This window comes from Corticium candelabrum, chromosome 4 (assembly GCF_963422355.1).
Source record: "Corticium candelabrum chromosome 4, ooCorCand1.1, whole genome shotgun sequence".
In the NCBI taxonomy this organism is placed as follows: domain Eukaryota; kingdom Metazoa; phylum Porifera; class Homoscleromorpha; order Homosclerophorida; family Plakinidae; genus Corticium; species Corticium candelabrum.
Genome location: NC_085088.1, coordinates 8,969,135 through 8,982,647, shown reverse-complemented (window position 1 = coordinate 8,982,647; position 13,513 = coordinate 8,969,135). Strand labels below are relative to the sequence as shown.

The 13,513-nt window shown below is 41.7% G+C and overlaps 3 protein-coding genes across 3 annotated transcripts; all 3 read right to left on the bottom strand.

Annotated features, from left to right (window-relative positions):
• Positions 1-927: 927 nt before the first annotated feature.
• Positions 928-9,020, bottom strand: LOC134178866 (abl interactor 1-like). Its single transcript, XM_062645773.1, has 4 exons — positions 8,717-9,020; positions 8,533-8,654; positions 6,738-6,858; positions 928-1,777 (listed from the first exon to the last, which is right to left on the bottom strand). Exons 1-4 carry the CDS (start codon positions 9,014-9,016, stop codon positions 1,451-1,453), a joined length of 870 nt encoding a protein of 289 aa, XP_062501757.1. The 5' UTR covers positions 9,017-9,020; the 3' UTR covers positions 928-1,450.
• Positions 9,021-9,512: 492 nt separating this feature from the next.
• LOC134178660 (uncharacterized) lies at positions 9,513-10,694 on the bottom strand. The gene has a single exon (XM_062645544.1). It carries the CDS (start codon positions 10,494-10,496, stop codon positions 9,540-9,542), a length of 957 nt encoding a protein of 318 aa, XP_062501528.1. The 5' UTR covers positions 10,497-10,694; the 3' UTR covers positions 9,513-9,539.
• Positions 10,582-12,955, bottom strand: LOC134178581 (uncharacterized). Its single transcript, XM_062645452.1, has 2 exons — positions 10,666-12,955; positions 10,582-10,600 (listed from the first exon to the last, which is right to left on the bottom strand). The coding sequence occupies exons 1-2, from the start codon at positions 12,909-12,911 to the stop codon at positions 10,582-10,584; spliced, it is 2,265 nt and encodes a 754-aa protein (XP_062501436.1). The 5' UTR covers positions 12,912-12,955.
• Between the last annotated feature and the right edge of the window lie 558 nt (positions 12,956-13,513).

Here is a 13,513-nt window from a genome sequence, read left to right as displayed (position 1 = left end):
ACACATCAATTTAATGTGTAGGCAATATGATATATCGAAGTATAAAGAGAAACAAATGCTGGCCAAGTTCAAAGCAAACTGACACGCTACTATTTCGTTCGCCGCACTCAATTACTTCTTGCATTCCGGGGGGGACTAAAGACCTCTTTAGTGGTCAACATTGATGCCTAAAGAAAACAACTAAGCATGTGCTTATGCATGAGATCAGACACGATAACGATCGCAATTGCCCACCTAGCTAGCACATAGAAATCATATTATGGTATCTAGTACAGAGTAAAGATGTATGTGTGACAGAAAGAAAGACGTCCTAGGAGTACACACCGTACGGACATCGAAGTTGTGTGTGAGCTTACGTACAACCGGTGTCAGTGTCACCGCGCATCAACGATGTGATCGATTTCTGAAGTGCAGGCGCTCGCTGTCGATGCAAAGTCACCGGTGGAAGCTGCTGGTGAAACGTAGCTACAACAGTAACAGCTAGTCGCTATTAGAGCAGCGATTGCTACAATGCCTGCAACGCCCAAACAAAGACTTAACATGTCCGTACGGTGTGTACTACTAGGCTGTTTTTCTTTCTCACGTGCATCTTCACGCTGTAATAGAAACCATAATATGATTCATATGTGCTAGCTAGGTGGGCAATTGCAATCGTTATCGTGTGTCCGTTGATGTGCTTAGTCGTTTTCTTTAGGCATCAATGTCGACCACTAAAGAGGTCTTTAGTCCCCGGAATGCAGGAAAGTAATTGAGTGCAGCGAACGAAAACTTCAAAGGCTGTTCACCAGACCATTTCTTGCCGGTGGATGTAGGCGGGGAAGGGTCTGGCTATGTGACACTACACTTGGAGTGTGTGTGTGTGTGTGTGTGTGTGTGTGTGTGTGTGTGTGTGTGTGTGTGTGTGTGTGTGTGTGTGTGTGTGCGCATGCACGCCCACACTCGTGCCAGTGATGGAACCAATTTTCATGATTAATTGCAAAGTGATAAGCAGTACTCGCCACGATTGGAATATCTGACCAGATGTTTCTAATGTTCTGCAAATTCTAAATTGACAGGGACATGATGTCCGGTGGTCAGTCAAAGACTATTTCACACACTGGAAAAAGTTTTAATTCTAGTTTGCACAGCAAATGAAAAAGGTAGCAATTAAAAGGTTTACAAATAACTGGAAAACGTTGTGCCAGACTTGCATGTACAGGAAAGTTACTGTTTGACCAGACTTGTGTAGTAGAACACCTCTTGAGTCTTTGATAATCTACGTTGCAATATCTGAGTTCAAAAAATTATAAAGAACTTGAGTCTGGTTACATAGAACTGACCTGTCTATGCAAGCACGACAAAATGTTTGTCCAGCTATTTACAAACCCTTAACAATAGTACTGCTTCCACATGCAAAAGTATTCACTGACAAACACCAAGACAGGCAGTCAAACAGACACTCATAGATAATCTAGTGGACAAATGGATAAGTAGATAAAGAGAAAGCAAAAGCAGTTAGTATTTCAAATAAAATATATACTGTACCAGCTTGTTGTTGTTGTTGTTGTTGCTGTGGTGGTGGTGGCGGCGGCGGCGGTGGTGATGATGCATTAGAAGGACCAGATGGAGGTAGTCCTGGAGGAGGTGGTGGAGAAGGAAGAGCAAATGAATTGCCTATATCATATGAAGATGATGAAACTGGAGCAGTAGGAGCTTTGGGAGCAGGAGGAGCCATAGGAGCAATTGGTGGCATCGGAGCTGAGACATTGCTCCGCATTGAACCAGTAGCTATTCGAATCTACAACAAGAAAGTAAAACTCAATTACAAAAAATTCCACATCATCAACCTAGAAAAAACTTCATCAATCAGTCGTAACTCAGTGTTGTCACCAGCGATCTCAAGGCGTAGCACCGCTACACCTAAAGTGGAAACATGGACATGGCCGCTATGCTTATAACATGAAGCCCAAGCATAGAGCGTTCCTGGAAATTTATCATCTTTCGCTAGGTTATGACTTGTCTTGGCAGATTAGTCTCGTATAGCCAGACCCTTTCCTGCCGTCTCATACTTTCGGGCAAGAAAGGATCTGGCAAACTTCTTTTGAAGTCGCTGTGTTACAGCTTTACCGTTAATGGGTGAACTAAATACCAGATTTGGTTTCTTAAACACTTAAAGGCCAGATCACTATGCACACCCCTTCACTTACTTATCTTCTCTTGTTTCATGGCAGTCGATTGTCATCTATGAGGAAACCTACTTGCACACTTTAAGCGGTACATATCTGGGAGAGCTTGGAGCTTACATCATCACAACAAGATGAGGCATGCATACCAATCTGGTCTTTAGCACTAAAGAAACCAAATCTCTTCATCATTGAAGCACCCTTCTCACTTTCTATGGGCTGGTTGCCATAAACAAGACAAGTGGTTCAAAAAACTGTACCTATACACTCTATTTCTGCGTCGATCCCCAAATTAGACGTAATGATGTCATCCTGCTACACCTTGAAAAAATCCGGCAACAACCTTGCAACTGCACTTTATGCATTAAGAATTTAGAGCCCAAGATAAAAATTACTTGTGTTGACAAGAGTTGTATATCTAGTGTTAATATCAACTTTTGATGCACTGAAATATATCCATTACACCTCATTTTATACAACCAGCATTCCTCAAAGCCATATGAGGTAAGAGTTCAAGTACTCCAAATAAAGTATATTTCGAAGTCACTTTAATTTCGTAAATTTCATAAGGACCGACCACTTTACTAAATTGAATTGCTTCCTAAGTTTCTAGAAATCAGCAAATTAATTATACATGCCTATATACTATACATACATGTATATACTATGTACACTAGTACTCATGATTTGCACTCTCCAATGTTGCTTTCTCAAATATCACAACAGACTCTTGACTAACCTCCTCATTTGGGTCTGGCGAAACGGCAATTTACGAAATTGTAGAATTCTTGCTTTTCAGCCACGCGATCAGTGACATGCTTCGTGGAAGTTCACTCACGTGGGAATTTCTGTCGTTTCAAAATGTACGTACAACTTACGCATGTGTTAAAGTTGTGCCTCACATTTCCATCATTCTTACTGCGACATACTACACACTGTACTGCAGCAGTATGGTACTGCCTTCTGGCAGGTTTCAAATTAAATCACTTCCGAAATATACTTGATTTACAGCATGTACTGTAACAAGCACTACCTAAATAGTAAATGGTCGGTTAGCATTGTGTTAGGCGAGTGATGTTGTTCTGTCTTTACTTATTCGCTTAAAGGGAAGTCCAACAAAAATGAACTTAACTTGTATGAGTAGATCTTACAAAGACAATTCGATCGGTATAAGTTACTCCATTATCTTCACATTTGTACATGAGAACGAGCAATGTTTCTGTGATGTGCAATGCCCACACGCCTGCTCCTCACTTCCTGGTCGATTAAGCTCCGTCCACTGGAAACGAATCAATGTGTTTACGGATGACTGCTACGGATATATCAAGAATGCCGAATGTGAATGCAAAAATATAATGGTGTCGGTAGAGCTGTTTTCCCGCCAGACTCTGAAGCAGAATTCCTCAATACCATGATTTACCTAGAGTACGCGCTTGTGCTTGAGTATTTGTTTATCCTTGTTCTTTTAATACCCGAAGAGAAATGTTCAGCGCGCCGTCTGGTGTGTGCTACAGAGGACGTTCCTATTTTCACATCCGGTCTGCTCACTTTCTTTTGCCGCTGATTGGTAGAAGGTTACAATCCCGAATGTACAAATAGAATCATCCTCTTCTGCACACACCAGACAGCGTGCTGAACGCTTCTCTTCGGATATTAAAAGAACAAAGATAAACAAATACTCAAGCACAATCGCGTTCTCTAGGTAAGCCGTGGCATTGGTATTGAGGAATTCTGCTTCAAAGTCTGGCGAAAAAACAGCTCTACCAACACCATTTTACTCTAGAGAGGAACCACTGACGGCAAGAAAGCAGATCTTCATAATATCTTCACATTCACATTCGGCATTCTCGATATATCCGTAGCAGTCATCCATAAGCGCATTGATTCGTTTGCAATGGGTGGAGCTTAATCCACCAGAAAGCACGGACCAGGCGCGTGGGCGTTGCACATCACAGAAACATCGCTCATTCTCGTATACAAAAGAAAAGATAACGAAGTAACTTATACCAATCGATTTGTCTTGGTAAGATCTACTCATACACGTTAAGTTCACTTTTGTTGGACTTCCCCTTTAAATCACCAAAATTTCTCATTCTACGGTATATTCTACTTTGAGATAATCAATATCAGAAGGGATATCATTGAACAGGATACCTCTGAAGGAAATTCTTCATGAGAATTCTAATTCTTCAGACCAGAATAGAAATGGATGTGAACGAGATATACGTTAAAGGGGAAGTCCAACAAAAAGCAACTTAACTTCTGTGAGTATACAGAGAGAAATTGATTGGTATAAGTTACTCCGTTGTCTTCGATTTCGTAACCGAGAACGATTGATGTTTCTGTGATGTGTAACGCCCACGCACCCGCTCTTCACTTCCTAGTCAATTAAGCTTTGCCCACTGCAAATGAATCACTACGTTTATGAACAACTGCTACGAATATATGAATGCTAAGATATTATGAAAATCTGCCAGCTTGCCGTCAGTGGTTCCTCTCTAACAAAACTATGCCATGAGATAGAGTTCACATAACAGAACTTTCTGTAAATGGAGTCTATCAGGGGCATTCAGTCTCCTTCTTGAAAGGCGAACAGCATTGTGTCGTTCTACATTGCACCCCCAAAAGGGAACCAGACTGAAGCTGGAGGTCGATGCCACCCTGCCTATGTTCTTATTCATCCCGAGTTATGCCTGTACCCCAAATTTTAGCCTCTTGGGTGATCCAGTCCAGCAGGCTATCAAACTTATACATTTTTTTTTTTGTTATCGAACTTATACATACATACATACATACATACATACATACATACATACATACATACATACATACAGTACATACACACACACATATTATATATATATATATATATATATATATATATATATATATTATATGTATGTATGTATGTATATACAAACACCGTCAATTTTAGCAGTATAGATACACCTGCATTGTGACATCATAAACCATTGTGTCTGTGATTGACTCAAAATAAACATCATTTCTGGTCGTTCGCTTGTACCAACACACACACATCTCAACAAAGTACAGTATACATAGGAAGAGTCTTGCCAAGGCTTGCCCAACAAGACAGCTCGAATATTTACTCAAGCATACTAGTAACAGTTTAATATTGACCAACTAATAACCATCATACCAATGACAATTACAACATTGTCAACAAAGAAATCCTCTACGCATAGATGTTTGATGCATGTTCAACTTCATTCTGGGTTCATAGCATACACGGATCTACAAGAAAACTATGAGAGAAAGATGAAATGACTAGTATTGCAGTGTTCTCCCCAGAATATATCAAAGGCGTGGTGGTGTAGGCGTGACTTAATGAAAACGTACTTGTGGGCGTGGTTGTTTCAAAACGTGGGCGTGGTCATCTGAGTGGAGTTTCCTGGCTTTGCGGTGAGCAACGTAGGGTGCTTGTATTTGGTCTAAAATGTTAGCTGTACAACAATTCTATGCATGGATAGAGTACAACACAAGCAAGCTATCAATAATTATCCCTCTAGCGCCCAGCTTTTCATCCGGGCTACTTTCTAATTTGCATGTCGAAAACCTGCGCGTCGAAAACCTGCGCCTCCCAATATATTCCAAGCCAGTACAAATCACAAAATCGATTTTAATAGCTTTCGTTAGTAACGTAGCACTAGTAGACAAGTTCGCTAAGCAGTCGATGGCAATTTTCCATGCCGATATCGACGCTAGAGACGTGCGCAGTGTATTGGCATGTTCGCCGAGATCTACAAGTCGAAACTGTGAACGTGTCTACACTAACCTGAGCAATGCTTTCGCTAACTTTGGCTTTGGGCCGATGCCGTTCAAGTGCGTTTTGACGTCTGTAATCAGTGCATTGTCTTACATCCTGTGTAGGGTAACGCCTCCCAGATCGGCTTCCGTAGGTGCCAAAAACGCCACTGGAAGAACGAGAAATTGAGCTATCACTTCAACAACACAATTTGACGCATTGATGTACTTTGTCTTGCGACTTTGTATTCTCTCAACGCACCAATAACGACTCCATGGCACAAACGGCTGCCGAGGGCGTGACTCATATACGAATTGGAATGTGGGCGAATACGCCACCAAATGACGTTGGATCAGATTCCAAACTATGTTATAAGTATATTTCGAACATAGCGGTCTCTATGACGTTGATTTTGGACTTTCCACAACAACAGCAGGTGTTCTATTCGTCTAGACGAGAACCCAAACTACTGGTCTCCCATTTCTTGCCTAACACATAGATAGTAAGGCGTGGTGGCGTTAGCCAAGGGATGGCGGGATTGGGTGTGTCCTTGTAAAATTTAGCCAAGGCATGGCAGTCCGCCACGTCTTGAGATGCCTGGGGAGAACACTGTATTGGTCGCACAATTTAAGTCATCACATGATTTCCTAGGTTTACAGTAAGTAAAAACTAGGTCACAGCCTGAGCTTTTGCAATGGAGTGTGAGTGGTACATGTAATCGATTTGTGCCAAAGGTTGCACTAAACTGGCAACTGCCTCTTCTAATTTAACCCTGTCAAAAACTAACACAATGCTCCTATGCTATGTACCCTTAAGCTGGTGTTGCTTTCTCTTCTTCCTCCTTGAAATAATCTACCAGCATCATTGGTCGGTTTCACTCCATGACCAATATCATCTAGTATCCCATAATCAATAGGAACTCTTTTGTATCTGTAAAAACAAAGTCAAACAAATTAATTAATCTAATTGTGCTCCAAATTCTATGGGTATGCATATACCGGTGCTTGCAATGGTAAATACACACACGTGTACATAGCACAAAAACTAGCCACAAACCACACATTGTGCCTCATGTAATATGATGATAAAACAATATTACACAGGGTTGCCGCCAGCAATCTTATGGCATAGTGCCCCGCTACGCCTTAAGTGGAAACGTGGGCATGGGCGTTATGCTTATACCATAAAGCCCAAACACAAAAGGTTACTGAAAGCTTGTCATCTTTTGCTAGGTCATGACATTTTAGGTCTTGTGTAGTCAGACCCTTTCCCGCAACATCATACTTCCAGCAAGAAAGGGCCTCTAAAGCCGCTGTGTTGCCATTTCACTGTTAATGGTGAAATAAATACCGACTTTGGTTTCTTAAATGCTTCACTAAAAGCCAGATCAGTGTGCACGACATACACACCCTTTTACTTATCTTCTCTAGAAAGAAACCTCCTTGAAAACTACAGATTCTTTGCTGATAGTGAAACCTGCATGTCAACAGTAGCCAACACAACCAATGTAATAAGTAACTGATGTATTTGAGCATGAGCTCAAGCAGTGTTCTCCCCAGAAATCTTAAATGACAGAGCGGGATACTCCGTGAAGTACTTCCACAGCTACTGGAAGCAGATTTGCAGGAGCATTGTCTGGTATCAGATCCCTAGCCAGCAAATCTAGTTGCCACCGAGACAAGAAACTAGTAGCTGGCTTCCGGGAATATTGGTATTCCCCGGTCTCGGCTAGAATTGCTCTGGCTTCAACTTCTGTTGCACATTTCAAGTTTCGTAAGTTTCGTAACTTCTGAATGCACGCCATTATACGGGAAGCCAGTCAAAATCGAGCATATTATGTGGTTTCTTTAATTAATTAATTATCTATGTGTTTCCCAGGTGCAGGTAAGTGTCATTTCTTGTGCATGTGCTTCAGCGCATTAGGATCGCGGAACACACGGGAAGGCAGTTTACATTCAAGATGGAAAAGTTGAGGTTTTTGTGTACCCAGATTACACCGTACTAGTTTTCAAGCTCCTACTAAATTCGGAAATCTGGAAAGTCCACCTTCATCACGGTTTACCATTCCTACGGCATGGTGACTTGGCAACAAGTTTTTCGAACCCTGACTACGGTATTCACAAACTTTTAGTGAAACCTCGCTAAATTGTCCAAGTTTGTACCACCATTTCTCCGGTCTGGATGCGCCACTGATTTAAGGTATCAGTTAATTAAAAGCCAGTAAGCGGGCATATCCTGTAGCAGCGTGAGGTCTAGCCCCCACTTTTAGAGATCACGCTACGCCCCTGTTTGGACTAGCAAGGTTGCCGTAATGTGAAACGTTACTGTGGAACTCTCCTCAACTTAGAATTTCATTCAGTTTTAAGTAGCTACTGTGTTCTTCCTGGATGATACCTCTGTCCCTGAATTCTACCATTCCTGTGTCACACTTTTTCAAAACTATATGAAATTATGATAGGATCAAGAGGCTCATTCACAAGGTCAATAGCTATATATTAGACCCCTTTAGTCAATAAATGACACCATAGTGCAACAAAACCGTTGACATGTAAAACATGACATCACGACAGTAGATAAGTTAATACCAGATGTAGGCCTAGCTACCTTTGTGGTTTTTCTGGCTCTAGAGGTGCTGCAACTTTGTGTGGCGTCTTAGTCAAGTGTTTGGAAATAGCCAGACTGCCCACCTTCCGCCGAGCAACATTCTCTTTATAATTGTCAACACTCTACAATCACACAGCCAAACATGGAAACGTCCAACGACATATCACCACAAACAAAGACAAACCTGATCAAGATGATTCAGGTTCGACTCCATGTGACCTAACTGCTCTGTCTGTATCTCCAACATCTGCATGACATTTGTAGCCAACATGTTTATCTGATAAGCTACGCTAGCTAGAGACTGTATGGCATATTTCTTGGTTTCTTCTAGTGCGGTAGCCTTGTCTGTGCAATCCACGTAGTTGGCCTCACAATAACTAGCGAGCTCGGCCAGGTTCCTGTGACTGTCTTTCAGAGCTTGACGTGAGGAAGGTATCTCACGATCCATTAACTGCTGAAGACGAACATCATCCTCAGTGGCCATGTTGAATTATTAATAACAACGAAGTGGTTGGAAGTCACGCTCCCGTATAATAGTAGCGTGCGCTAAGCAGTTGAGTACAACGTGCGTAAAAGCAGAGCCATATATATATATATATATATATATATATATATATATATATATATATATATATATATATATATATATATATATATATATATATATATTTTTTTTTTTATATTATACATATATATTATATTATAGGTCCCATAGGGGACTAGCAATATATATATATATATATATATATATATATATATATATGTATATATATATATATATATATGTATATATATAGTAGTGCACTTGTTTGACATATCCAGTAATAATACTTGTCTTTCATGTATGTTTTTTGTTTGTCCCATATGGGACATTTAGTTATAATATATATATACATATGTAAAAATAAAAAATAAAAAAAAAAATATATATATAAATAAAATATATATATATATATATATATATATATATATTTTATTAAAATTATAACCGCCCAATGGACGGAACACTACTGAAAAACACCACTACAAACACTTGCTACAGACAAAACATCTAGATGTTCAGTTATCATGCGAGAGTTGTATTGCCACAGTTTCACAGACAGTTGTTCATGAAGGTTAGTAATAGCTCGGCTGAAACTGTGACCTGTAGACAGAGTAGACTTCTTGGCAATAGACTTCAGCAGTTCAAGACTATGTTCTGACCAGACTCCATATGACTCAACAACCAAAGGATAGAACAAGCAACCATACGAGGAAACATTTGAGTCGTGGCGTTCGTCTTTCTCCATTTCCCCAGCTTGAGCAGCAGCACCAGCCTTTACAGCTGCATTGATGACATGTGAGGGAGAAAATGAATTTCGCACTGAGATATCAAAATAAGCAGCCTTTCCGTTGGAGAAGTCGGGATGAAAAACATCACCTGGTCTGTCCATGGATTGAGAAGAACACCGCTGCTCTCTTCGTACCCCAGAATTATCCACAAGCAACCAGTGATAGACGGTGTCACATAAGGCGTCATGTCGTCTGATTCGCAGAGAGCTGCTACAGCCAAGTGCGTGGTCACCAAAGACATCTAAAATATGGCCACAGACACAGCGAATTGAACGTGGGGGAGGTGAAAACACTGGAACTCCTAAGCGCAAACGCAAAGCAGTCACGAATTCACGCGGGGACATGGCCAGGCTGAGATTTGGGTTAGGGATTGCCCTCAACCAAGCCCCCACATGAGGAAATGTGACAGCATTAAAACGCGCTTGTTCTCGCAAACTACAAAGAGACGACCTAACGCTGGATTTCAAAGCGTCATCTAAAGCTCGTTGAATTGAATGTTGCGTGGAATTAACAGATAGCGCCGTACTATTAGGTGGTAAAAGATCCGCCAAACACTGCCGACATTCCAATTCGCCAGGGAAAACGGAAGTAGGAGACATACTATCTGACCCATCAGGTGGAGAAAATGGCATTGAAGGAGTGAAGAGCAGGCGGAGAGACAAAGTCCGAGAGGAGTTGCAACTACCGACAAAGGCTGCAGAGGAAGATCTGTGAGCCTCACGTAGACCGAGACCACCTAAACGAGTAGGAAGTGTAGCCTGTCTCCATGGCAAATCAGAGATAGAGGAAGAGGACAAAGACTCCAAGCTATGATGAAGCACTCTGTCAAAACGTAACAAAACTTCGTCAATCCTGCAGCCAGGAACAGTTCTGATGATATGATTCAGCTTACAGAGGCTCAAGCAACTCCTCAGGAGATGAAGCTCCACTTGGGGATCCTCCAAAGCTGACAGACGATCCTGCCAGTTCAAAATCCTGTCCACACGTTGGGAAACAAACTCACAAACATAGGAGTCAGGTCCGTATACTGGACAGCCAAGAAAGTCAATACCACCATAGATATTAACACTTCGCTGAATTTCAGGTGCGAAAGCAGGGAATTCCTGATCACCCGAAGGCCAGAATATTTCACATTTCTTCAAATTGACATGCAGACCAAAAGAGGGACCTTTGGATATTAAGAGGTCTAACAGCCCAGCTACTGAAGAACGCGAACCTACGAACAATCCGTCATCCAAATACCATACCTTTAGCTTGAAATCAGGTAATGGCCCCAACTCATCCAAGAACTCTAAAACAACTAAGGAGAAAAGAAGTGGCCCAAGGGGATCCCCTTGCTGCACTCCTGCGCATGACTTAATCCATGAAGAGCCAAAGGATAGCATACTTTCGCAGTGATAACACCATGATGACCATCCAAAAAGGGCTGGAAACTCTTTGTGTAAACGACCCAAAAATGAAACGCGAGAACATTCATTGAAAGCATTTGTCATATCAATTTTGAGGCAACAAAGAGAAGGATCCGACCCATAGCGTGCTATACAACTAGACAGAGCATGTATGGCAGCGTCTACACCTCCTGGGACCCCAACTCCAACCTGACCATAAGGCAAAAAAGTGTCTGGCAAGTCTGCCTTCACAGCAGAACAGCATAAGCGACTGATTAGTCGACGCAGAACCTCACCAACTGCTATTGGGCGAATGCCACCTTGCTTCTTCAGCAGAGCAGTAAGAGGAGCTCCACACAACCAGGGAGCTATTCTGGGGTCTGCACGACCAGAAAGAAGAAAGTTAATCAAGCATGTCAAGTTCTCCAGACAATGCTTGGCTGAGGGTGTTGTTGTACCAATAGCATCAAGCAAATGTTGAGAATTTAATTGAGAAGCACCAGGACTGGAACCACGAGGAGAAGATTGAAGGGCAGCTAGAACTGCATCCAAACTGGCAGACAGAGGAGAAGGAATCTCATCAGTATGACCTGGCACAGCGTGAGCAGGGTGACGCTGACGTAATTCTTCATGAGCCTTCTTGTTGTTGGGATTGACAGTACCCAAAGAGCCAAGAGAACGCATAGCTTCTCGGTAACGACCCTCTCTGGCATAAGCTAATGCTCGTTTTCGGTTGGCTTGCTCAACAGAAGAAGACTTGGGAAAGATCGACTTTCTGGAATCAGCATCAAGTCTAGCCTCAGACCAAAGACCCAGAAGATTGCCAGAAGTCCACTGTTCTAACCGGGAGAGTAACATAGCCTTAACTATAACGCGCTTTTTCTTGCCTCCTCTTGGTGGACATCTCAACACAGCCTTAGCAAACATGTGTAAGCGTGCATAACCCCACAGACCATGATGAGTGGCATTCCTAAATTCTGTGGCAAGGGCTTCAGCAACAGCAGGGCGGACTGAACATGGAATGTGACCAACAGTCTTGACTGGCAACAAAGAAATTTCCTGCATCAAGGCTTCAAACAAAACCGACTCAAGATGGACGGGGCACGCAAGGTTACATGCAGCCCTGATTGCTTCCACAACAGGCTCATCAAAATCGCATGCTTGAGCAGCAGAAGGACCAGATATAGAAGCATTTGACACACCAGGAACATCTTCAGGATGAGCAGAATCAAGAAGAACTGCGTCCACACCTTCCTGTTCATATTCTAACGCCATCTTAGAAAACCACGACGAAGAAGACGGATCAACCATCACACCACCACATCTTGCGCGACCAGAGCCTTGAGAACGTCGGCAGATCTTCCAATGTGCAGAATAGGCAAAGCCGCAAACAGAACAAAGACGACGCCCGTGAGCAGACAGAAACGACACAGCGGGAAAATGAGAGCGCGAGATGTGCTCCAGATTGATATGCTGCCAAAGCGAGTTACTGTTGGAGTATGAGCAATAACACAAGGGGCAAGAACAACCATCTGACGGCTCACAAGAAGACCGACCGTTGTTCAGAGAACGGCCACATCCGCGTTGAGAACGACTGGCGTCTTTATCAACGACACTATCCTCAGCAACTGCTTCATCTTCATCTGACGTGGTGGACATGCTGTCAGAACCCAAAAGAACGACGTAAATTGACCAAACGGCAGACTAAACGGCAGAAATATATATATATATATATATATATATATATATATATATATATATATATATATATACATATATATATATATACATACATATATATATATATATATATATATATATATATATACATATATATATATATATATATATATATATATATATATATATATATATATATATATAATATATATATTATATTATATATTTGTCTAGAATACAGATAACACAGATAACACATATCCGCCCTAAGGACGGAAGCACAAAAGTCATAATAATTAGGCAGATAGTCACTAATCAGTCTTGAATTGTATTGCCATAAACGAACAGATAACTGTTCGTGAAATTGCCTGGAAGCTTGGCCCAGAGACAAGCCAGATGATAGAAGAGACTTCTTGACAATTGATCTCAACACCTCCAGACTATGTGCAGCCCACACTCCGTATGATTCCACCACAAGAGGGTAAAACAAACAGCCATAACTGGAAACGTTAGCAAGATGGCGTTCATCTTTGTCCACTTCCCCAGCCTCAGCAGCAGCACCAGCTTTTATGGCAGCATTA

Excerpts from the sequence above, each read along its gene's own strand:
- LOC134178866 (XM_062645773.1), bottom strand. The coding sequence starts at position 9,016 with ATGGCCACTGAGGATGATGTTCGTCTTCAGCAGTTAATGGATCGTGAG. Across the intron at positions 8,655-8,716 it reads ACCTGAATCATCTTGATCAG|AGTGTTGACAATTATAAAGA; the intron begins GTTTGTCTTTGT and ends GTGTGATTGTAG. Across the intron at positions 6,859-8,532 it reads GAGCCAGAAAAACCACAAAG|ATACAAAAGAGTTCCTATTG; the intron begins GTAGCTAGGCCT and ends TTGTTTTTACAG.
- LOC134178581 (XM_062645452.1), bottom strand. The coding sequence starts at position 12,911 with ATGTCCACCACGTCAGATGAAGATGAAGCAGTTGCTGAGGATAGTGTC.
- LOC134178660 (XM_062645544.1), bottom strand. The coding sequence starts at position 10,496 with ATGCCATTTTCTCCACCTGATGGGTCAGATAGTATGTCTCCTACTTCC.